Source organism: Phoxinus phoxinus (assembly GCF_949152265.1).
Source record: "Phoxinus phoxinus genome assembly, chromosome: 15".
Lineage (NCBI taxonomy): Eukaryota > Metazoa > Chordata > Actinopteri > Cypriniformes > Leuciscidae > Phoxinus > Phoxinus phoxinus.
The window spans coordinates 32068039-32094467 of NC_136890.1; the positions used below are offsets into that span (position 1 = coordinate 32068039).

A 26429-nucleotide genomic window follows, 5' to 3' on the forward strand; every position below is an offset into this window, starting at 1 on the left:
GCACACACCACACCATCACCACACGCGCACACATCACACCATCACCACACGCGCACACATCACACCATCACCACACACACACACACATGCGCACACACCACACGCGCACACATCACACCATCACCACACACACACACACATGCGCACACACCACACGCGCACACACCACACCATCACCACACGCGCACACATCACACCATCACCACACGCGCACACACCACACCATCACCACACGCGCACACACCACACCATCACCACACGCGCGCACACATCACACCATCACCACACACACACACACATGCGCACACACCACACGCGCACACACCACACCATCACCACACGCGCACACACCACACCATCACCACACACACACACACACGCGCGCGCACAAACACACACACACACGCGCACACACACCACACCACATCCCACACACACGCACACACACCACACACATACACGCACACACACCACATTCCACACACACGCGCACACACCACAACACACCACACCACACCACACACACCACACCACACACACAAACACACACACACACGCACGCACACACACGCGCACACACTCACACACACCATCACCACACGCAGCACGCACCACACCATCACCACACACACACACACACACACACACACACACGCGCGCATACACCACACCATCACCACACATACACACACACACATACGCGTACGCGTGCACGCACGCACACACACACACACACACACACACACACACACACACACACAGAAACAAGGAACATTCATGACTCAAAGGAACACAACTAGCCTATAAGAAGTAACTTGCATGATATAGATTTTTTTTGGGGTGCAATTAAAAATCTGTTAAAAGCATCATATATATATTTTGTAAAACAGGATTTTTCTTCCTTTTTTGAAGTAGAAGAGTTTGATGTAGACACACACAACATAACAATCATGAGCTCTTTTGTTTACTATGACCACCCATCTTTATACATAAACATACAGGTCAGTGTTATTTTAGGATTATTTATGTACAAATATAGTATTTATTAACATTTTGAATTAGCTTTTATTTTTATATTTTCAGTTATTTTTAAATTTGATCAAATGCATTTTTTCCTTTTTTAAATATTTCTATTTAGCTTTAACTTATTTTTATTTCAGTTTTAATCAGTTTCATTCGTCAACTTTAACTAATTTTATTTCAATTAGTTGGCAAGAAAACATTTCTAATTTTCATTTAAGATATCATATATATAAGATTTATATTAAATATTTATATTTTATTTTGTTTCAACTTTACTTCAACTTTACCCAAAATGATTTTTAATAATTACGTCTTAGATTTGGACATCTTAAAGGTACAGTCACAAATGTTGACAATTATTTTCAGCTTTATTTTAATTAACAAACTAATAATTTTATCATTATTTAACAATAACAACACTGATTTAGTCACTTAGTCCACTGTATTAAAGTGCACATTTCCATGAGCTCATTAACATATGACTGACTTATCCATTACCTTGGTTTGCTCTGATGAGTTCATAAACGTCTTAAAGATACAGTAGCACAAACTGTCTGTTAAAAAATGATCATGAAAGTAAAACCAAATTATGAGTAATATAATAAGTGTTTATGAACGTGTGGAAAGTGGCTCCTTTAATGTGCTTGTTGGAGTGTTTTGGGGTCGGGTGGGTCCATATGGTCTCGGGTTCTGGGCCAATCAGAGCTCAGCTGGATGTGAAGTGTGGGATTGATGAGGAGTGTGGAGCAGAGGAGAGACGATAAGAGAGGAAGAGACACATAGAGACGGCAGAAAGAGGACGCTAGACCGTCCTATCAGAGATCACAGAAGGCTTGATGCCACTCTTTACACAGTCATCGGGTAATGGAGGCTTCTTCTGGAGAGATAAACTCGGCTCTCAAACCAAAGAGACGGCTCTTTAACTCTTTCCCCGCCAGCATTTTTTTTTTAAGTTGCCAGCCACCGCCAGCATTCTTGATCGTTTTAACAAAATTATCATGGCTGTTGCATGAGTATCTGAACATGCAATATATCCAAAGAAAGAATAGAGCCTCAGCTTTTAATCAACAACGAACGTTTTATTGTGGTTTCATGCATTCTCGTTTTTAATCAACACTTCTATCAACAAACTATCAAATCTCATTTTTGTCAAAGGCTACATCCAGATGGGATTCAAAACACAGATGGAGTCCATCGACACACTCAAAGCTTCACGGTCCTGTAGCTCGTCCTGCTCCACGTTTCCTTCAGTAACATTAGACAGTTTTGATGTATCTGCTGTTTAATGTTGATGATCCCGTATTTCTACATGTGCTATCGCTTGTTTCTGCTTCTTCTTCACCTGTGTTTTGATCAGGAGATTCTGGACTCTTTCAGTAGATGTGTAATAGCGCCCCCTACTGTATAACAGTACAAACATGGAAAGCTGTAAATTCAAAGTCGACATGAAATAAAAATTTACCCTATTTATTTTGTTAGCGTATATTACTAGTCTTGTGGTGAACAATTAATCCGTGTAAGTAAATACACAGAAAAAAATTGTTTGCCGTGGTAATTTTTAATCAAAATCTGAAAAGTTACATCCGGTCTGGAATGGCGTTCTTTTTCTGATGACGTCAGTTTGACGTCTTGGGTTGAAAACGCTTCACCTCTGCCCTCAACTTCTGGTTCACGCAGACTTTAAAGAGTAAAAAAGGCAACTTAGTTCACCCAAAAATGCTATTTCTGTCAACATTTACTCATCCTCAAGTTGTTCTGAGTTGTATGAATTTCTTTCTTCTGCTGAACACAGAATACAAACAGTTGTTGACTTCCATAGTATGAAAAAAAAAAAAGTCATCAAATGTTTAATTACTGACATTCTTTACAATATTTTCTTTTGTGTTCGGCAGAAGAAATAAACTCATGCAGGGTTGGAACAAAACAACTTGAGGGTTAGTAAATGATGGCAGGATTTAGATTTTTGGGTGAACTGTCCCTTTAAGGCAACATAGGCAACTTAACTAGATGGCAATCCCAGAATGCATTCTGATTGACTCAGAGAATAAATCCAAGATGGTGGATAAGGCAACCTATATGTCATTCAGTGCTGAAAAGTATAATGATTTCTCAGTGTGATTTAAAGTGTAATTTTAACCACTATTTGTGTGTGCAGCCATATGCTTATTAAAGTATTATTGCAGCGTTGATATGTGCAATTGAAATTGTGTTTTGTGCAAGCCGTGCTGTTTGGTGTTGCTCCGATGTAGAGCGTTTCAAAACAGCCGTCTTTGATTCCATCCAGTCCCACTGAATAAATCCATATGACCTCGTCTGTGGCATTTAATATTATTATTTTCTTGGCTGGTTCATTTAGCACAAAAACACGTTCTGATTTGCATGTTACCAAGGTGGTTAAACGTGGCCATAGTTTCCCCCCCAAAGCCGTGGCCATCAGATGTCATCGGTCTCGTGTGATGCGAGCGTAACCCGGCGCTTGACCTCCCTGTGAAGAGCTACGTTTTCATCTGTATCGACCTCTGACGGATCTTGCCATCTGTGAGGGTGAGCCTGTTGTCTACAGCAACCTATTAATCTGTTCCTTCCTCTGGCTTTGAGCAAGGTCAACCCCCCCCCCCCCCCCCCCCCATCCCGGGGAATGAACCGTTCCAGGTGCATAAAGGACAGTAAACTAGCTCAGCTTCCAGAAACACCAACATGCTTGTGGATTGTTGATCCAACATGTTTGTGTTCATAATCAGAGCACAAACACAATCTGTCTTTACTTGTATAGCAAAGTGCCACACATCAACAGTTATAAAGACCTGTTTAAAGGGTTTACATGCAAACCACTAATCTCACGCCAATTCGTACATATTTTACGAGTTGCCCAATTCGGATGAATTTTTACGAGTTGCCAAATTCGCATGAATTTGTTACGAGTTGCCCAGTTCGTATGAATTTATACGAGTTGCCCAATGCGTATGAATTTTTACGAGTTGCCCAATTCGCATGAATTTTTACACGTTGCCAAATTCGCATGAATTTGTTACGAGTTGCCCAGTTCGTATGAATTTTTACGAGTTGCCCAATTCGCATGAATTTTTACACGTTGCCAAATTCGCATGAATTTTTTACGAGTTGCCCAGTTCGTATGAATTTTTAAGAGTTTCCCAATTCGTATGAATTTTTAAGAGTTTCCCAATTCGTATGAAATTTTAAGAGTTTCCCAATTCGTATGAATTTTTACGAGTTTCCCAATTCGTATGAAATTTTAAGAGTTTCCCAATTCGTATGAATTTTTAAGAGTTTCCCAATTCGTATGAATTTATCAAGAGTTTCCCAATTCGTATGAAATTTTAAGAGTTTCCCAATTCGTATGAATTTTTACGAGTTGCCCAATTCGCATGAATTTTTACGCGTTGCCAAATTTGCATGAATTTTTACGAGTTGCCCATTTTATTTCTTTGGCCTACCCCTGACCCCGCCCCTAAACCTGCCCATCACTGGGGTTTAGCCACCTCGTACTCACTTGGTCGTGAGATAGCATTGGAATTTCTGAACAATATACTTTTATTTTCCAATAAAGATGAGTTGTCAGATTAGGGCTGGGCGATAGGATGATATAAAACGATGATCCTCGGAATTGTAGATTCTCTTTAGAAAAGTAAGCCTCGTTATTTAATCAGTGTGGGATGAATTATGTGCTAAAGTTTAATATTGTAGGGTTAAGGTTGCCCTAGTAATAATATCACAGCTGAACATATTTCCATCCAGTCAAATCCTGATGGATTAAATCGGGTTCTGCTTTAGCAACTCAAACCTGTTTTATGTGATTGTCATAATCATGATTCTAGGCGGCTTCTGTTACTGTACCTGTAATATTTATTCACCAGTACTGTATTATGATAAACTCATATCTGACCGCGTTAGAGTCCTACGACCGCTGCTTTAATGCGCCGCTTGTAAGGTATTGATAAAGTTAACACAAAACTGCTCATCTGTTTATCTACAGAGAGTTGAGTTTGTCTGTTCACTGCAGGAGGAGGCGGAGGGGAAATGCTGATGCGTCCTTTACGGTCTACATGCTAATCGCTCTGTGTGTGTGTCTCTCTTTCTGTCTGATATCAACGTGATGATGGCTCCCCGTTTCCACGTTCTTATGTTTTGCTCTGTTTTACTGTTTCGTCAGCAATTATTGAATCCCTGATTGTTCAGCTGTGTATAATTATGAAAAAATAATTGTAAAACAGATGTGAGTGTTTCTCCAACTCTAGCACTTTTGGCCCTGTGGATCTTTAGAAAATAAACGTGCACTTTCACTAGTTTATTTCATTTGTCTACTGCTAATGTGCGACATCAATTTTTATTTTAGTTTTATTTCCATAATTCCATCATTGGTGGTGGACATTACATTTTAAACATTTGTGTCCAACTCTTTCTTTTTTTTCTTGCTAAGAGTAATTTAATATTTTTTGCATATTGTGACAAAATTACAGCCTAATTGGAAATGATGCACAATAAAACATTCTGTTATAATTTAAATATTCTGATAAACTAAATATGATCATTAAAAGTGATATGTACCTTGATATTTCTCAAGTTATTATACCTTTGATAAAACACAATTAGGATTAGTATTGTTAGTTGAGGTGAAAAATAACAATTTTGTGTAAAAAAAAAAAAACCTTTATAGTGTGAAATCAATAATCTACAATAATCTTTTCTACAGTTTATTTCGTTATTTGACCATAGTTATATTTTAAAATAATGTTTGTATGGTGAATTTTCATGTGAATGTAAATGTTGAGAATGTAAGTTAGTTATTTCAGTTATTAATAAAAACCTTCAGGGCATAAAAGTGCTTGAAGTTGAAGAAACACCTGCAAATGAGCTATATGCTATAGTGTGTGTGTCTTCATAAAGACAGATAGCACAATGAGTGAGTGAGTGTGTGTTTGTGTGTGCATGCATATGTCAGTATGTGTATGTTTGTGTGTGAGAGTGTGTTTTTGCGAGCGTGCATGTTTGTTTGTTTGTGTGTGTGCGTGAGTTTGTGCTTACTTATTTGTGTGTGAGAGTGTGTGTGTGTGTTCACCAAAATAAAAATGTATACTTCTCATAAAATGTTATTAGGGTTAGTATTGTTGGTTGTGGTGAAAATTACATCATAATTTTGGGTACAATAATAATTTTCAATATTTATAGTTATAAGTTTTTTATAAGTTTTTTTTCACACAATAAAAATGTAAAATATTTATTTAATTTTTTTAAATACATTTTTAAGTGCCATTATTTGATCATAGTTGTAATTAAAAATATTTTATTTTTGGAATTGAGAATGTATCTGGGACAAAGGTAAAACAATAGGCTACTATCAAAATATAAAGGACATTTCTATTCAAATAAAATGATAGTAGAATTCACACAACAACAAAAAATATTTATTTCCGTTAGTGTTAATAAAAATCAACATTTAGGACATAAAAGCCCTTGCAGTTGAAGAAACATGTTCTCGGGAGATATATATATGTGCGTTCACCAAAATAACATGATTTTTTTATTTTTATAACAAAGTTAAACATTTTATTTCTTTGTCTGTTTCCACGATTGGCAACTTCCTCAGATCTGGCAGCTCTTGAGTTTCTTGAGCTCTTAAGGGAAGGTCTGTTGTCTGGTTTCTAAAAGCGTCCGACTCGGAGCGTCTCCGCGTTCTCAGGTAGTTCTTCTGGGAGGCTCGCGGCTCACCTGATGTTGTTAACAGGCCATCTGTTACACGTTCCCCATCCCAATCCCCTGCAAGAACAATCACCAGAGCCTTCGCCCGCCGTAAATAACACACACCTCTCGGTTATGTGTTTTTAGCGCCGTCGTATTCATGCCCCGCGGTCATATGGATGCTTTCCGTTTCTGCATCCGCTTACTGGAGGAAGAGCGGGTAAAGTCAAAGTTAGTCCCTCCAGGGGAGCGTGTGCATGTACTGTCACTCAAAGGCGTCTCTGAATCCGTCTCACCTGGAGAGGCTGTTGCCAGGGGCGTCGCCGTAAGACACGCGCCGCGGGTGCGCGCTCTACCTCTGCCTGTGTTTTTGTACCCATAATCCCCCTGTGCCCCCCCTCCACCACCCCCCCACGCGCGCACACACACACACACACACACACACACACACACACACACACACACACACACCTCTCCCTCAACCAGTACCCCTGAGGCAGTGTCTTGCTCTTTTCATGTCAGTCGAGAGCTCTGGATCTTCAGGAAATCTCTGCGTGTAGACCAAAACGAGCTCTGTATAAGAGGACCGAACTTTAGCCGGCTCTGAAGACGCCTTTGTCATGAAAGACCCTGTAAACCTGCCGCTTTCTCTAATGAATGCTAGTGCTATTGCGCGGGCTAGTGGTGACCAGCGGTACTGCGCCACACTTCCGCAGGTGAACTTATTTACTCATCTCTAAACCTGAAAGCCTGGCTGACTTCACACAGTGTTCATAAACGCTTTGAAATCAACCATCCACTTTCATTATACAGTACTGTCAGGTTCAAATAGGACAAAAAAAAGCTGTTTTAAAAGTAGTTCATATGACGCGTGCGCTATATTCCAAGTTTTCTGAAGTCATTTGATGCTTTGTTTGAGGAACAGAACAGACCCAAATTTAAGCCAGCATTCACTGATAATCTTACTCCGTATAGCGCTCAAATCATTTGGGTTTAATATGGCACTTGGCATCACTGATGTCAAACATGGGGTTTATGTCCCCATGAATGAAAATATTACATTTGAGAGCAGTGAATCAGCAAATTACGGCTTAAATTTTGGCTTTAACTTAAGTTTCGCATACTTTTAGGCTCAAAAAAAGGACAAAAAGCACCATTAAATTGTTATAAAAGTAGTTTATATGAATCTTTCACTATATTCCAAATTTTCTGAAGTCATTTGATGGTTGTTTGATGAACAGACCAATAGTTAAATGGCTCATTTAACTATTGATTTTATGATTTTGTCACAGTTGTTCTTAAAAAATGTGTTGTTTATGATAGATTTTCATAATTTAAGATTGAGAATGCATTTGGGACAAAGGTAAAACAATAAAATAAATATATAACATACATTTAAAACTAAAAATCACAGTGACATAAATCTCTGATGTTGCATTTACGTATATCATTGATGTCAAAGTTGATATGCGCCTGGTGTTTATAAGTGAATTATGGCTTAAATTTGGTTCTGTTCTTCACACAAAGTTGGCATATGATTTGGAATAGAGTGCATGAATCATATTGACCTCTTTTTGGTGCTTTTATGATGTTTTGTGGTTGTTTTTTGGAAACCTGAGAGTGTGCATCCTCATTCAACGTTGATCCGCATCTCCTTTTGTGCTCCAGAAATTCAAGTCATACAGGTCTGGAAAGATGGCCAGTGAATGCTTGTGAACTATTGCTTTAACCATTCAAGAATTCAAAGTTCATGACAGTTTGAGATGCAATTTATCATGTGTGTATTGAAACGCTTACAGCGGGATGTATTTTTCACCCTGGTAGTTCCCTCACGCGTCTGTAAGCCTCTTTATGTCACTGTTTTCATGGAAGAGTGACAGTATTTTGTGTAGTTCATTATTTTCCTCCAGACTGAAGGTGAAACTCACATAAAATACTGTAGTTTTGCACCCTTAAAAAACAACATGCTTAGACTTACCTTTTCATCTAGAAAATAAAGAAACGTTGTATTCTGGTTGTTTATGGTCCTGAGGTCCTCCGGGACCGTGTCACGTGTTTCATTAGTAGTTCACACTCTGGGTGTCTTATTGTGGAAGATGTGACTCTTTCAGGGGATTTTTCGCTAGCGATCTGTGTGTGTGTGTGTGTGTGTGTGTGAGAGAGAGAGATCTCTGTGGGCCGCTAGAGATTATGTACTGATGATTTGTAAGAGCAGTAATAAACACAAAGCCCAGGAGATGTTTGAGATGTTTAATAATGCATTATGTTCATAAAAGTGCTGCCCGGCCAATGAGTCCCTATAGAGAACAAGCCCACAGGGAGAAAACTGAAGCGTGTGTGTGTGTGTGTGTGTTTGAGAAGGTGAATATACAAGGCTTCACGTGTCTCAGAGCATCTTACAGTACAGTATATCCTCTTGACAGACCGTCATGGAAATAATGGCATTTTTAAGTGCCTTGTCTGATGAAATAAATTATATTAAGTAATTGTAGAGTTAGTGTGCATGGAAATGTGACTGAATACAGTTGAATCAAAGTATTTGGACATATACAAATGCCTTTGTATTAAATATCAAAATATAAAACAAGTGTAATTTACTCCAGTAATAAAAAAATAAAAAAAAATTCTAAACGTCCTTAAAACAAGTCAAATTATGTCAGATTAAGATTTGTTTTTAGAATTAAGCTTATTTTTCTAATTTTTCGGCCTGACTCATTTACACAAATCTGTTCTTTTTAACTTTTCAACTGATTCAACAAAACCGATTCAATTATTCGCTATATGCGCTACAACTTTTTTGATCAAGCTTTATTAATACGTTTTTGTAAGTGTGCAGTTCAGTTCAAAGATCAGTTCATAAAATTAAGTAATTTAGGACCAAAGAAACCAAAATTTGCATTTAAAGGGGTGGTATAATGCCAAATCACAAGATGTAAAATAAATCTTTGAAGTCCCCAGAGTGTGTGTGTGAAGTTTTAGCTCAAAATACCCCACAGATATTTTTATATAGCATGTTAAAGTTGTCACTTTTTGAGGGTGAGAAAAAACGTGCCGTTTTTGTGTCTGTCCCTTTAAATGCAAATGAGCTGCAGCTCCCGGCACAGGGGGCGGAGCTACAAGAGGTTGTGTCCTTTTACCTCTCACACACACACATGCACTGAACATTTCAAAAACTTTTAGCCTTTTATGTTCAAACTGGAGTCAGACAATGATGGAGAGACTCAAGAAGAAGTGACAACATGTAGAAGCAACAGGACATTTCTGAATGGTTAGTTGATGCATTTATGTAGCTTATTATGTGTAACTTAGTCATTGATTAGCATTTTCTTTCTTGATAATCTATAAATCGTGTTTATGTAAATTTTTAGTTAGTGATGTCACTAACCCGGGAGGAATGTCGTGTAGTCCCTACCAGCCGTTTGTTGTAGTCCTTTTCTTTAAAAGCAAATATCTTCCTTTGCTTTGAACTTTGAGCGTTGTAACTTTGCAGATGTTGTTTATGCTCAAACCGCAACATTACACACTAACTACAGTTAGAGAAGTAAATGCACTTTTTAATCATTAAACCGTAAAATCATTAACACCAGGCGGTCTTCAGTTCAGTGAGTGTGTGTGTGAGATGTTAAATCCAGAACCGCTCAGAACAGCCGAGTCTGCTTTGTAAGCAAATCTTTTGGTTAATTCGTTCAGACTGGTTTTGATTCACTGAAAAGATTCAAAATAACAACTAATGTACAATGCATGTTATAGACAACTCCAACTTTGGTGAGGTTTAGTTGCAAGCCAGTCTTGTTTTAAGGACGTCGAGCCAAAATGTTGTCAAATGTTAAAGTGTGTAAATGCATTTGAAATCAATGGCACATGCTCTGATATTCTGACATTTGAAGTGCCTTTTTTAAGTTACAGTCTCTCGCAGGAGTTGAATATGACTTTATCTGAATCACACACAGCTTTTAAATAGATGTTCTGCACCACATTTGGTTCCTCATGACTCCTGAAATCATCCCGGTGGCCTTCAGTTAATATTCCAGAGTTAACACAAATGCTTGGCCTCTCCCGGCCGATCCGTTGGCTTTCCTCTTGTTTGTATCCTTCATGTTTTATTGAGATCACTCGTCTCTAGCGGAGCCTCACGCAGCTGCTCCTCTGCGCCGCTTTCAAGCGCACTTCACAGCTGATTCTTATTGATGTTTGTCCGACTGTGTCCTTCACAACGCCACTAAAACAAAAAGGCTTTGAGAGGAGAGTTTGTCTTTCAGCGCACGCCGCCGCAGGAAGAGACGCATCTCTCGCTTTACCTCGTTCTCCACGTTATTACTTTCTTCATCAAGGCTTTTGCAAAAGCATTTATTATTACTGCTCGAGTATGAAGGGCACAGAAATGTTGAATGTTAAAATGAGAGGAATTTAAGTTTCAATGATGTTTTTCATGGAACATTTAAGATCAGGTCACAATGTTCCCATGGTTGCACACAGACAGACACGTTAAAATACGTCATAGTGGCATCTGGTGAAAATTGCATATTATTGTGAGATATTGGTTGATGTATGATGAATGATTTCACACACCGATAGATTGATTGATAGATAGATAGACAGACGGACGGACGGACGGACGGACAGACAGACAGAGAGACTGATAGACGGATGGATGGATGGATGGATGGATGGATGGATTATGGATGGATGGATGGATGGATGGATGGATGGATGGATGGATGGATGGATGGATGGATGGATGGATTATGGATGGATTATGGATGGATTATGGATGGATTATGGATGGATAGATGGATGGATGGATGGATGGATGGATGGATTATGGATGGATAGATAGATGGATAGATAGATGGATGGATGGATGGATGGATGGATGGATGGATTATGGATGGATGGATATATTATGGATGGATTATGGATAGATAGATAGATAGATAGATAGATAGATAGATAGATAGATAGATAGATAGATAGATAGATAGATAGATAGATAGATAGATAGATAGATAGATAGATAGAGAAGTGAGGTAATACCGGTACTTTTTGGTAGTTTGTTGTTAGTGTTGTATTAATGGATGAGTTGAATCTTTCCCTGGAAGTGGAGAAGGGAGCTGTAGTTACACTTAAGTTTGTATTATTGTAATGTAATCCTCATCTAACTTCACTTTATATCCTTATTAATCTGACTGAAGTGTAAATCATGAGGAATTTATGGGGTCTTAAATCCAAATATGCAGAGCTCTGAAGATGTTTAGTGTCTCTCTCTCTCTCTCTCTCTCTCTCTCTCTCTCTCTCTCTCTCTAACACACACACACACACACACACACACACACACACACACACACACACACACACACACACACACACACACACACACACACACACACACACACACACACATTCTCTGAATATATACTTGGAATACTTCTTGTTTAGCTTAAATAAGAAGTTGACTTGTATTTCTCATTGATTTGTGGGAAACACTAGAGTCAATCTCCAGCAGCTCGTCTGACAAGAGACAGTTTTTGAACTTTGCGCATCCACTTGATAGCCAAAAAAGACGTGAAGCTTTTTGAGTGTGTATTTGAGAGGTACAAGGGGGGAAAAAAACCTTAAAGCGCAGCCTTGTAAATTAATTTGTTCGTGTTGTACGATGGGCGCACAGCTGGTCTCATTAGCATGCACACAACAAATAATTATAGCAAAGCTTTTTTTGCATTCGGCGCTAGGCTAATGGGCTTGCTGGGTTAATTATGTCAGAGCGTAATTACAGAGGGCCCAGAGAGACGCGCGTGCTCCCCGCTGCTAATGACGGTGTAGCGCTGACAGGGCCGAGACAGACCGCCCTGACACACCTGCTCACTCCTGGAGCGAGCTTCACACGCGCGCGCTCGCGACGCCTGCATCGGTGGGGTTCTGTTGGATGGGCTTGGGTCATCAGTTGGGGGATGTTGCATCAGGCGCGGAGAGTTTAGGCCGTCGTTTTATCAGGTGTGAGGGAAGATACACGTTCATGAAAAGCATCATTAATTAGAGTTGAAAGCAGAAGACGAAAAGCAGGTTTTTGTGGAACACAGTTCGGAAAAAATTCAATGTTGAAATCAACATGTCCACATCACACCAGTGAGACACACACACCTAAAATCAGTAAATTGCTGATGTGAAGATCTTGGTGACTCGTGAAGTAATGCAAAATACTGTTGAACCGTCCAAATGTTCTTAAAGAAGTCTCTTCTGCTCACTAAGGCTGCAGTTATATTATGTAAAATGAGTAATATTGTGAAATATTATTGCAATTTAAAATAGCTTTTTTTCTATGTGAATATATTATAAAGTGTAATTTATTCCTGTGATCAAAGCTGTATTATCAGCATCATTACTCCAGTCTTCAGTGTCACATGATCCTCCAGAAATCAGTATAATATGATGATTTGCTCAAGAAATATTTCTGATTATTATCAATGTTGAAAACAGTTGCGCTGCTTCATATTTTTATGGAAACCGATTAAAAAAAATCAAGATTCTTTGATGCACAAAGTTCAAAAGAACAGCATTTATTTTAAATAAAAAAATTGGTAACTAATACGGTCTCATTTGTTAAATCTTTTTAATGCATGAACTAATAATGAGAAATACATTTGTACAGTACTTATTAAACTTTTTAATGATAATACAATACTGTTCATTGGTTGTTAATGATGTATGTATGTATTTCTTAACTTTAGATTTTAATAATATTAATAAATGTTGAACATTAACTTTATGTTAATGTTCAAAGTATTGTTCATTCTTAGTTCATGTTAACTAACTAATGAAACCTTATAAAGTGTTACCAAAAACTCTTTTAAAACATTATAAATGTCTTTACTGTCACTTTTGATCACTTTTATTTATCCTCTCTGAATTAAAGTATTAGATTATTTATTTAAAAAACAAAACACACCGACCCCAAAGTTTTGAACAGAAGTATATGTTTATACATTTGGCAGATGCTTTTATCCAAACTGATTTACATTTTATTCAAGTTTTTTTGTTGTTGTTGTATCACTTCATGCATTCCCTATATAAAGCGAACTGATATCGGTGTGCAAGAAGCAGCCGTTTGAGCGTCAGGAACAAAGGCTGTGTTCACACACGGCTTAGTGTTTACTGCATGCTGTGCACTGCATACTTCTTTCTGAAATAGTCTATGAAGCAATATGCAGCATGCAGTGATGTAGAGTAGACATCATCGTCATTGTGCATGTGTGATTCTGCTGGGGGTTTCCAGTTGTCATCTCAGAAATAAATACTGGTTTGGCTTTACTTCTGGTAATTCAATAAAGAAGAATTAGGTTGTGTACACACGGTGTACACACACAACACCAGTATGGTTATGTGTGGGATAACATACTACCAGAAACATTCCCCAACCGCTTTATTCTCATATTAATGTTCTGTACACATGTTGAAATTGATTGTTTTGTTTTTTTGTGTGCGTGGTTATGATTTATAAAGGGGTTGCTGGTATTAGTTAACATGACCTGAAGGCAAACATCCAATCAAGCGTAATAATGAAGTTATGGAGAAATGAGAAAACGAGCAGTGTATGCACATGGACGGTTAAAGGACAGATTCATTAAAGATAATCTGCGGTCTGTGATGTCCAAACCCTGAGCGACACTCGTCCTCCGTTACCTGCCATTAACACTTCATTTAATCAGCGGATGATTGCATCTGATTTGATAGAATATGTTTGGCACTCGCTAATAGCCGCTGTAATCAACATGAATAAACTTTACAGCACAAAGCAGATTGGACAGAATGAACGTGACGGCTATTTTAGTATTGCAGATCTGACATCATTTTTTTATTGGGGAAAGCAAATTAACATGCAACGAAAACTGATTTTCCAAAGTGTTTTCTCCATAGACATCATATTTACTTATACTTGGAGTATAAGATTAAATATATGTTTCGGAAAAAAAAAAAAAAAAAATTATTATGATTAAATTATTCACAATTAATTTAATTATGTGTGCTACTTGGACATTCTATATAATTATAATACATAATTAATCCTGTACATAATTCTTTTGACTTTCATCAGTAAATGATGACTCATTTTTGGGTGGTGGATTATACTATGATATTTACATTTTTACTCCAGGAATACACTGTTGTCAAAAAAAGCATGATAGTGACATGTGACTTTTTAAGGACCTTGGAGACTGTAAACCCGAATAAGTTGGCAGAACTCAAAACATTTAAGAAAATTTAATAAAAATTAAAAAATAAGTTCTAAAAATTCAAAGTTTAAGTAAGCAGAACTAGCAGATTTTTATTTTGTACTTATACATTTCAAGTTAAGAACAATTAAAATGCATGAGTACACTAATTCATACAATTAACTTAAAACTTTTATGCAATCTCAATGTGAACACTTTTATTAGTATAAACTTAGTTAGCTTTAACAAGCTAATCTGCTAACATACTAATTTGTTAACATATTAGCAATAGTATGTTATACAGAAGCACTTGTTGTATGAGTGCAACAATATAAAGCTATTATTTGCCCTCAAATCAAGATCATGCTCCACTCGTCACCATGAGGGTAACTATCCTAAAACCAACATTAACAGAAATTCTTCTAAATTAGCATAACAAAACATTAATCACTACTAAATCCCCCACTTAACATTAGTCTGGTACAACAAAAAAAACATTATATTACACTTAATTTTAGCATTTACTCTCCCTTTCGAGTGCCATCGGCAAAGCATTCTGGGAAATAGACATCCCAGCCGTTTCAGTTAAACTTAAGTTTGTCTAAACTAAAAGAAATAACTTCATTAAACTCAAAACAATGAAACAGTTCAGCTTACTTAAAATATATCAGTTCTGTGAACTTGAAAGAAAAAGAAAATGCTAAATACTCATAAAAGTTAATTTGACTGAACTAATTAGTTTAATTTAAGTTTGTCCTACTCAAACCAATTAAGTATTTTGAGCGTTGGGGTTTACAGTGATGTCAAAAAATGCTTTGGCGGTACCATGATACAATGATAGTAATTGTATGGTACATTATAAGCTAATATACCATGGTATTTGTAGTATCATTTAAATAGCACGGTACATTAATTTTGAAAGTACCATCCAAAAATCAGATGGTAATGCTATTTTGAAACTTTTCCAGTATTTACTGGACATACAACTTCATGGTCTTTCCTAGCATATCATGGCATCTACTGATGTACAAAAAAAAAAAAAAAAAAAAATATATATATATATATATATATATAATGGGACCATGCCAGGAAAAATAAATATAAATAAAAATGTTGTATTGCTTTGGTATACATGTGCAAAGAAATATCCCTTTTGAGACTGTGTTATTGGTTTCTTTCCCTGGAAATTAAGCAGAAGCCACATGCAATATGTCTGTGGTTTGATCACTTCCCAGTACAGTTTAATCCAGATGCATCCAGACATCATTCAGATGCACAAACACACACTTTAATATCTCAGCGGCTTCCATAATGTGATTTCTGCCGTCTCACAAATGCATCAAGTTTGCAGAGTTTCTCTGATTGAGGAGAGTCTCTGCTTGCGTTTGAGAATAAAGCCTGAAGGGTTTGATCATTAGAACTTAAAAGAAAGCGATAAAGGAGTTGATGCGCACTGATTTAATCCGTCGTCTTTGTGTAAAAGGAGTTCTACTACTCTTAAAAGCAGTGTCCCAAGTGACTGACGCAACATCCACCGTGCTTTTGTAACAAAGCGCACACGTGCATGCGCTCTGCATTTATAAGTCTGTTTTTAACATCCTGATTTATTAAATGCGCCGCTCGCCCTCGCGGCCTCCCGGCCTGACCTCGATTCAGTCGTATCGTCTGTCCGCGCGTTTCCAGGGATGTTTTGCAGCTACGAGAGCGGATCTGTCTCCGGTTGAGCGGATCAGGACCCCTGTCGCGCAGGATGAAAGCCGTCACGGGTCGAGGAGGAAAAAGAAGCGATTTCCCTCTTCTTTTGGAGGGTTGAAAGCCTCGTATCTCCCCTCCCCGCGTCAGCCCGCTCCCATGAGCCTCCTCGGTTCGGGGAGTCACCTCCTTTGCCAGGTACACAACAGGAGCACGACTCCTCTCTGAGCCGCCGCGCACAGCTCAACTTTTTCAGGGGAAGAAAGGGAAGACGGAAGATTAAAAACAGCCCTGTGATGTGGAGAGCCGAGTCGCCTCCTGAGGATTCCTGGCATAATAATTTAAATGATCAAATGATCCAGAGGAGACTTGTTAGCGCAGAAACAGCCTCCTAGTTGGCCCCATGGGCCCCTCGCTGAGACACATGCATTGCAAAACAGCTCCTCTGTTGTGCTAAAGAATCTCACCTTTTTTATATACATATATATGCCATTTCTTTTTTGGGTGACTTTTTATCCTCTTCTACTTTGTTGGATTTGTCTAGATAAGTATTTGGGAGCGAGTTAAGCAGCGGAGGCTGGTGGTTTCTAGGCCTGATGTGGAGGGAATATCTTGATTCGTTCTGATGTGGGATTTTTTGGGAACACTTCACAATAAGGAGCCATTTGTTAACATTAGTTAACATGGAACTAACCATGAGCAACACTTCTAAACCAGGAAGTCATCTTAATGTTAATTGCAATATTTTACTAATGCATTATTAAAACTAAAAAAATGTATCTATTAATATTAAGCAAATGTATTGCTTATTGTTAGTTAATGCATTAACATGTTAACTAATGGGTCCTTATTGTAAAGTGTTACCCATGTTACCCATAGGAATGGTGACAAATTAAATAAGCAAATGAGCAAAATGCGGTCATTTGAATAGGAATCCACAGGATCAGGAGTTTCACGAGAGGGTTTCATATTTCCACACAGATTCTGATCATGTTAAAGTTGGTCATGCATTCGCCACGTCGACCAACAGAAAGTGTGAGCTACATGAATCGCTATTGGACAACGGAGCTGTTTTCGCCCAGGTGACCGCGCACTAATGTAGCTTTATGTCTCTTTGAATGTGTGTGTTCGTGCAGATCCGGCTCCGCTGCTGGAAGCCACACAGGAGCGACTGGCGGATCTTCAGCGTTCGGCCCCTGAAGGTGATGCTCTGGTCACAGAAACCTCTGAGAACTGGAGGAGACACCTGGAGTGCCTTGACAAAGCAGGTCAGAGTCTACACACACACACACACACACACACACACACACACACACACACACTCACTCTCTCACACACACACACACACACACGCACGCACGCGCACACACACGCACGCGCACACACACACGCACGCGCACACACACACACTCACTCTCACACACTCACTCACTCTCACACACACACACACACTCACTCACTCTCACACACACGCACACACACACACACGCACACACACACCCACACCCACACCCACACACAACACAAACTTTAGAATGTTTTAGAATATTTTCTTAACACTGTTAGGTTACACTTGTTATTCCAAAGAGAATGTTGCTTGGTTACAATGTTACAATATTTAAATAACTGTGTTTAGAACACACAAAGGAGGGCCCTGTAACCGTGGAGACGGGGGAGGCGTCGACCCAGCGGCCCATGATGACACCGAACAGCACACAGAACGCCCCGCTCCAAAACCACCAGGACCCGCAGGAAGGGTACGTAACGCGCTGGAAGATCTGACAGAATTTGTTCAGATTTTAAAGTGCCCATGAAATCAAAATGTAAGTTTTTTTGGCTTTTAGTGTGAATATGTTCGTCTTGATGTCATCTATAAGCTAGTGTGCTCCAAAACATTCAAAACTTCCAGTCTCTCACTTCCACCAATACGATCAATGATTTTGATGGCATCACACTGCACTTCAGCTTTCAGCTGTCCAATCAAATGCTCTCTAGAATCTGAAGCCCCGCCCCCTACATTATAAATAGACGCTGAATCTGCAGATGAAATCCATCACTTGTTCACACTTTCACTATTTTCTACATGGTGAATGGCACATAGTGCACTACATAGGGGATAGGGAACGATTCAATGGCTTTGGCTTCTACTGTCTTCCTGTTTCAGTGGAAATTACGTCAACACGTTAAATAATACTGCGCATATCATTGCCTGTGGTATATACGTACACAAATATATATATATATATACTACATTTGTTGTTGCATGACCTATGCATGTTTAATTCAGTGAGTGGTGTCTTGTTGGTATACCAAAAATGGTTAGTATATGAAATATAATTTTTTTATTAAATTATAATTTTATTTTGATCACATTTTCAATCTAATTTTAGGTAATTACTAATTAGTAATAATTTTATGTTTGTCACAGTCAATATTCATTGCATTATGGGATTCCGCATCTCACACAGTCCTTGTATACTTCACATTTCGCAAACTTTACATAGTATGCTACTGTAATCCGGCGAAGATGTAATAAGATGAAATCAGCTGTGGGTTTCCAGAGATCCATTCAAGCGGCTTGATAATTTCTCAGCGGGGGGTTCAGTCACTTCCTGTTCTGATCTCTGCGATGTCTCTGGGTTTCCACAGGGAGGAACATGAATCAGACATTTCACTGCCTGTCAGACTCGGCCAGGCTGAGGACCGGATCAAAGCGCTTCAGTCATGTAAGATCCATATCAAACACTGAGGTCATCTGAGGCTTGATATGAGGTCAGAGGTCAATAATTGCACCCGTGTCTCTGTCTCACAGCACTGACCTCGGCCCGAACGGAGCTGCAGGAGCTGAGGTGCAAATACGACAAGGAAAAGGCGGAAAAGTAAGACACTTATTCACTGTGGCAACTGATAACACGTGTCCATATTAGAGGATGGATACCTAACGGTACCCGAAGGGCCGGGCTCGGACAGATATTTAGAAATGATGTTCGGGTTCGGGTCGGGCTCGGTCACATCAGCGCGATAAGGCATTGATCATTTTACATTTAAAAAAGCTTATTATGTAGGTTTCACTTGATGCAAATGTTCGTTTTTGTGATTAAAATAAATGTTAAATATTACCCTAACATCCGTCTTCCTGCGTGCGGAAATTTGTTTGTTGCCGTGACAACGAAACACGTGATAATGTGCACGCGCCTGTGTTAACCTTTTTTTTTATAGACATGAAAATGCACATTCCGAACTTAAATGGTTGTAATTCAAGCATGCTTTGGAATATAGATGTAAGATTGGTCTTGTTTTTAAGAAAACATTTGGCAGATTTTTGTAGAAGTGAAATAAATTAAGAAAGTTAAACAGAAAAAAAGTTATAGAAGTTTGAGTTTATGAAAATGTACAATGTTAATAATTTAATTATTCATATTTTATATAAAATATATATTTTCAAAACCTGGAGGACTCTAAAACTGCAAAAAAATCAAAGCCAAAAATCTGAACAAGTTGTGTTTCAAATTTTAGGTTGATATCTCAAAAAATAAGCTTTCAGTGAGATTGCTCATTGACATTACTGCCCATATAAGGGCGCCTCCATTTCCATATGTTGTTTGAGTGATCTGAACCATTATTTTTACAATTTTCATACAATTTATGAAGTAGACATCCTATTCAGAAGTAGTATTGGAAGTTTGGCAGATTTTTAAATGAATTCAACCTCTAAGAAACACACAAAGAACACGTATGTGCATTATAGCTCGCTGCCACATCACAAATGGTGAATTGAATATTTTTTTCTTTATATTTAAAACATTTTCAGAACTTTTTTTCTAAAGGAATTGAATGGATGCTATCTTTTGAACTCTTGGCATGAAAACAAACTGAGGTTTTTACCATTCTTTCATGATTTTTCATGTTCATCACTATTTCAAAATAAAGGTCTGAAGGAGTATAAAAATATTCTTGTTGCAAATTGATAAATTACGGCACCTCTGTAATGTATTTTCAAAATGAAAACTAGAGATTGTACGCTTTCAAATGATATATAGTTTGTCAAGATTGGTTTAGGTTTAGTATAGGATATTACTGTTTTAAATATGTAATGGCCGTGGTGCCAATATAAGGGGTTAAGAGCGCTTGTTGCTCCGTGTGCGCTGATATGCTCATCTGTTGACATTTCCGAATGCCTTCCTACAGTTCCTAAAAGTGGGCTTCCCACATAAACAAACGTATATGCGTCATTAGCATGAGGAAATTAGATTTTTGTCAGACGCGGGCCAGGCTTCGACAAAAAAAATGCGGCCCGATCCGCATCTAGTCCATATTATGCTGATGTTTGTTGCGTTTCCTTTCTTTGTATTCATTGGAACAGTTTCTGTGATTTCATCTCAAGCTATGTTTGATTTGTCTGAAGCGGAGCATCTATTTTCCTGAAACATGGTGTCTCCAGTTTACGGCACACAAAACCTCCATTACCCTTTCCAGTCTCATCCAAAATTTTACTTCTCTGACCTTAGTTAAAAGTTAAAAGTTAGTTAAAGTTAAATACCCAACCTACACTCGATTCTCACCCGAAACCAGCCTAACCAGCCAACCCGGGTTCAAAATCTCTCCAGACGCGCACTTTTGGTGCGCACACGTCAGAGTTCGGGTGCATTGCATTATGGGATACCGCATCTGTTAGTTAGTTAGTTAGTTAGTTAGTTAGTTAGTTAGTTAGTTAGTTAGTTAGTTAGTTAGTTAGTTAGTTAGTTAGTTAGTTAGTTAGTTAGTTAGTTAGTTAGTTAGTTAGTTAGCTGAAAATTGGTCTTTGGTCTCGCCATACAATCACAAAGACAATTAACAATAAACAACATCCCCTCGATACCTCTAACAATACATAATATCAATGTTTAAAATATATGTATACACAAAATACTTTACACATATATGTAAAATATAATTATAACTTAAATACTATTAGATTATTTGATATACAACTTCATGCTCATGCAGACCTCTTAAACCCTGTCCTTTAATATTTTTGCTCGTCTCAGAACATCATATTAAACCTGAAATAAATCTGGTCCGGTTCTGATGTGGCAGACCTGAGTTGGGTTTCCTTGTTTAGTTCAGACCAACTTCTGTTCAGCTGATGAACTTCCATCTGCTTCTCTTTCTGTCGCAAACAACGGCCGCTGATGATACGATTGCATTAGCGGTCTTGACTTAGACAGACGGAGAAACTGGAAGGCTCGCGAGTGCGCTGAACGGCCCTCTCTTCAGACTAAATTTCTCTGATTGTGCTCTTAAAGCGAATCTCGTCTAATTGAGAAGGTATCTTTGTTTAGCGCAACCTCAGAGACTCACATGTTTAATCAATCTTTCACTTCTCTTTATTCCGCTGCCTCTCCACCTTTTGAAAATCAACTCCCTGATGGCTGAGAGGAAACCGTTGAACTTCAAACAAACCTTATGAATAATCTCCCCGAGACGCTATTCAAATGAGAGCTCTCTGATTGTGCCGAGCGCACGCGTGTGTGGGCATGTTGGGATACGATGATGCCGAACACAGCGCTAGATAAGATATGACTCACTCGACTCTAATGACAGCAAACCTTGCATTTTAGTGACTTCAGTGTCTCCCTTAAGAACTTTTGAACTTGTTCATTTATTTATTTCTTCTATTTGTGGTTTGCGTGTTTCTCTGGAGAGCAGCACAAGGACCCTTTTTAGGCAGATTCATGTGGACCCCAGTGTGAATACTGTAGTTGCGTTCGGTGTTGCTTCTGCTATGCTTTCCTGTAGCTCAAACAGTGGAGCGTTGGCGCTTGCAACGCCTAGGTCATGGGTTCGATTCACAGGGAAAGCAAGAACTGATGAGAATGTAAACGTGTACCTTGAAATGCAATGTAAAGGCCCTTTCACACCGGACGCGTAACGATAAAGCGAAACGAAAAAGCGAGTAGTTTGTGTCAAAACCATTCACATCAGCTGCAAAGTGCACCCAATCTTAAATGTGCAGTGTGTGATTTTTTTAGCGGCATCTAGTGGTGAGATTTGCAAATTGCAAACAGATAGTCACTTACGGCCTATCCCTTCCTTTTCAAACTCGAAAGAGAAGCTACGGTGGCCGACGTAACCAGCGCATTTCTTCCCACATAGCAAACCCACAACACAGCGAGGGAGAAGATTAGTAAAAGTTAAGCTGGCTAATATGAACTGTTATGCTGTAGGCTAACGTTAGTGTTTTACGGTCAATAGTACTAATCAGCTGATCGTCTCACGAACGTAACCAGCTCATTTATCCCCACATAGCAAAGCCGTAACACAGCAAGGGAGAATAACTAAGTTACATGAAACAATATAACTACATATTTTACACCACTGACAAGGGAAAAGTCACTTCTCACGGTGTCTATGGCTAGCTTCTAGGTAATGCTAACATTATGAAACAACAGTTTTCATTTGCATTGTTAAAGTTGGAATACCTATCCAGCAGAAAAAAGGGCAACTTTGGTGTTGCTTTGAAAGCATTTTTGCCTCATAAGACCCTTCATCTGTGAAAAGCCACACCGATGTTGACCCGTGATTTTTGCCTTCATTTCTCCCTTATTTTTCTATACAATATCTGTGGTCATTCATTTTCGCATAATTTTGCAGCGTCTTTTTCTGCTGCTTCTCGTTCAAGTTAGTGACGAAATGCTGTGTAGCGCTGTGTGTTCGCTGTCGGCTACGGTAGAAACATGACGTCACGATATGTCGATCTTTATAGAGGGGGTGTCCGCGCTTATGTAGATATAAATGACTCATTCTAAGGTAATAAAAACATAACGGTTCATTAAGTAAGGTCTTTATACACCACTGAAAACATAGTTATGGATCTTATATTGCATTTTATGTCAATAGATCCTCAGAGATATTACACATTGCACCTTTAAAGAACAGAGAGTCTGAATGGGAGTGTGCTAATCTTGTACAGGAGCTAAAACTTTCTCATGGCCGGTGTTGTGCCGAACTCTGACCCCCGCCAAATTATTACCCCCCTAGTATTGGTAGGTTTAGGATTAGGGGAGGGGTTAGGATTAGGCAATCAGGGACTGACTTCAATGAGGGGGGTAATAATTTGGCAGGGGGTTGAAATTCGGCACAACACCGGTTCCACACTTTTGGATGTTAGTGGGACAATTTGAGGAGCTCCTTCAGACAGTGGCACCGCATCTGACGAGATCAAACACAAGCGTCAGGGAACCACTCGGTCCGGAGCAGCGTCTGGCAGTCTGCTTATGTGAACTGTCCTCTTAAAATCATCAGGGCTACGTTTACATGCAATCCACTGTATGTGACTGGCTGAAGTCTTTTCTGTCGGCGCCAAAGTAAAAAAAAATCGGCATCGAAGCGAAAAAAAATTAGTCGTTTTTTTGCCGCAGCACATTCGCGTTCAGTGTGTAAGCACTCATTACACTAACAGCTGATCAAGAAATAAAACCATCGCGAAATTATTAGTGCGTCAAAATCGCGTCCAGTGTGAAAGGGCCTTAAGTTGCTCTGGATAAAAGTGTCTGCCAAATGCATAAATGTAAATATAAATGCTATGTGATGTACATGGCAATGCATTTAGCAATGTATTTGTATCCAACATCAATGTTTTCCGATATCCAGTGATGGTGAAAGAAACTGTGTCATTACATCTTTCTCTTGCATCGCAACCAGTTTAGAATATTTAATCTTATAAAGCAGTTATTTTAATGAATCGCTCAAATAGACTCTAAAAGTTTGAATCAGTCTGATGAATCTTTCTCCTAATGAACTGGATTAATATGTGAAGCTCTTACTTCCAGCCAATGTCCCACTTAAAATGCAAGACTTTTGTTAGACTTTTGTGAGTTTAAGTATGACAACATAACATAGTTTATAGCATAGAACATAACATAGAAGTTTTTATTTATTTATTTTTTTACAAGTTTATAAATTTGTTTTTATTTAATATGTATATAATATAATATTAAATATGATTTTACATAATATTTTACTAAATACAATATTTATTTTAAAATATTCTACTTTAAAAAATATATTTTAATAAATCTTTTTTTTTTTTTTTAAGTAAGCTAAAAGTAGAAGTTATCCATTTACACTTTAAAAACAGTTTATTATTAAACACAATATTTATTTTGGTCACACTTTAGTTTAGGGTCCATTTCTCACTATTAACTGCGACTTTTGCCACAATCAACTCCTAATTACTGTTTATTAATAGTTAGTAAAGTTGTTAAGTTTAGGTATTGGGTAGGATTAAGGGATGTAGAATAAGGCATTAATATGTGCTTTATAAGTACTAATAAACAGCCAATATCCTAGTATTATAAGCATGTTAAAAGTGAGAATTAGACCCTTAACTAAAGTGTTACCTTATTTTTTATATTTATAAATGCCATAATTAGTCTGTTGACTATCTAATAGCTGTTCTTTAAGTACTTTATGTGTAGCTTGGCAAACTACAGTTTCAAAACAACTTCCTCTCGCTGGTGTCCGGTACCAAGTGAACCTGTCGCTCTGCACTTTGCATCACTTTAGTGGCATGAATCTGTGAGCATTAACCGTGCTGCTGGTTTGACGTGTGGTTTGTGTCTTCCAGACTGGAGGAGATGGGAGCTCTAATGGTGAACCTGGAGAAGGCCAACCAGGTGAGTGTGTGCCCTCCTCTCAGCCTCTGATTGAGACGCTGTCGTCGTGAAGATAATCACCTTCCTAATCAAGCTTTGAGTTTAATTAGACCCTCTTCCTCCCCCACCGCCCTCCTCGTCCTCGCTCTCGCAGACCCGTGATTACCCATGATGCCGTGCGAGCGGCGGAGGACAGGAGAGATGGATGCTGAGAGATGTGGCGAACGAGGAGGGCTGTTAGTTACTTCATTGCGCTGATTGCTTCCTTTTTTTCCACTGTGATTTGCTTTTTCTCCCTTTGCCAGCAGCTCTTAGATAAATGATTCGAAAATGAGTCATTAATTAGCAGGCCGAGTGTGACAGAGCAGGTAAACAGTTTGAGAAGAAAGTGCCTGCAAGTAAACACGCACCTCAGCAGAACCGCTGTTTTACCTGCGGATGTTTCTCGCCACCTGTACACCTCGTCTGATTGGGCTTTCGAGGGCGTTCTTCTTCCGTTCGGCCTGATTGTTCACTTGATTATGGATCTCTGGGAATGTTTGGCCCTGATTTGTATTGATGCTCAAATTGCCCAGTATTTCACTAAACAACAGTCTGCATTAACATTGACTGAAAAAATCATTGCATGCAAAATATCAAAGTGAGCATCCTTTATTTTCAAGAAAGCCGAACATTTGTCAGGAAACAGTTTGAAATGATAAAACAGTGCAAATCACGACTAAAAGTATTGACGCTAGAGTTCTACTTATAAACGTGTGAATGTCATTGTGTTAGAAATAAAATATCAAAGCAAGTGTCATCCGTGCTCAAGTGCTGGAGGAGCTTTTCTGGGAACTACGTCCTCCTGGGAAGCTCCTGTGTACGAGTTGGGAAGTCATAATTATGATTCTCGTTCAAGTGATTTTGGTCTTAAAGTAAAATGGATGTGTTTGGGAAATTCTCTGTTTTCATCTTATTGAAAAAGACTGGAAGCATTTTTTTTAGCATTGATGCAACAGAATAAGGATGTACATTAGTTGATTGTGCAGTTGATTGTGGCTTTTATCGTTTTTGTGCTGCCATAATGTAAGATGGAGAAGCAGGGTGGTATATTATCACAATTATTAAACCACATTGACCATGTAAAGCCTGACAAAAATTATCCAACAGTTTATTAGACAAACAATTAAAAAAA

The 26429-nt window shown here is 38.5% G+C and overlaps 1 protein-coding gene across 1 annotated transcript in view; it reads left to right on the forward strand.

Annotated features, from left to right (window-relative positions):
* cux2b (cut-like homeobox 2b) overlaps positions 1-26429 on the forward strand; it is a 159362-nt gene that overhangs the window by 114117 nt on the left and 18816 nt on the right. Inside the window, exons 5-9 of the mRNA XM_079636523.1 lie at positions 17756-17887; positions 18256-18376; positions 19269-19345; positions 19432-19498; positions 25228-25276. Coding sequence (XP_079492649.1) covers positions 17756-17887; positions 18256-18376; positions 19269-19345; positions 19432-19498; positions 25228-25276 — 446 coding nt within the window. The remainder of the gene's footprint in view (positions 1-17755; positions 17888-18255; positions 18377-19268; positions 19346-19431; positions 19499-25227; positions 25277-26429) is intronic.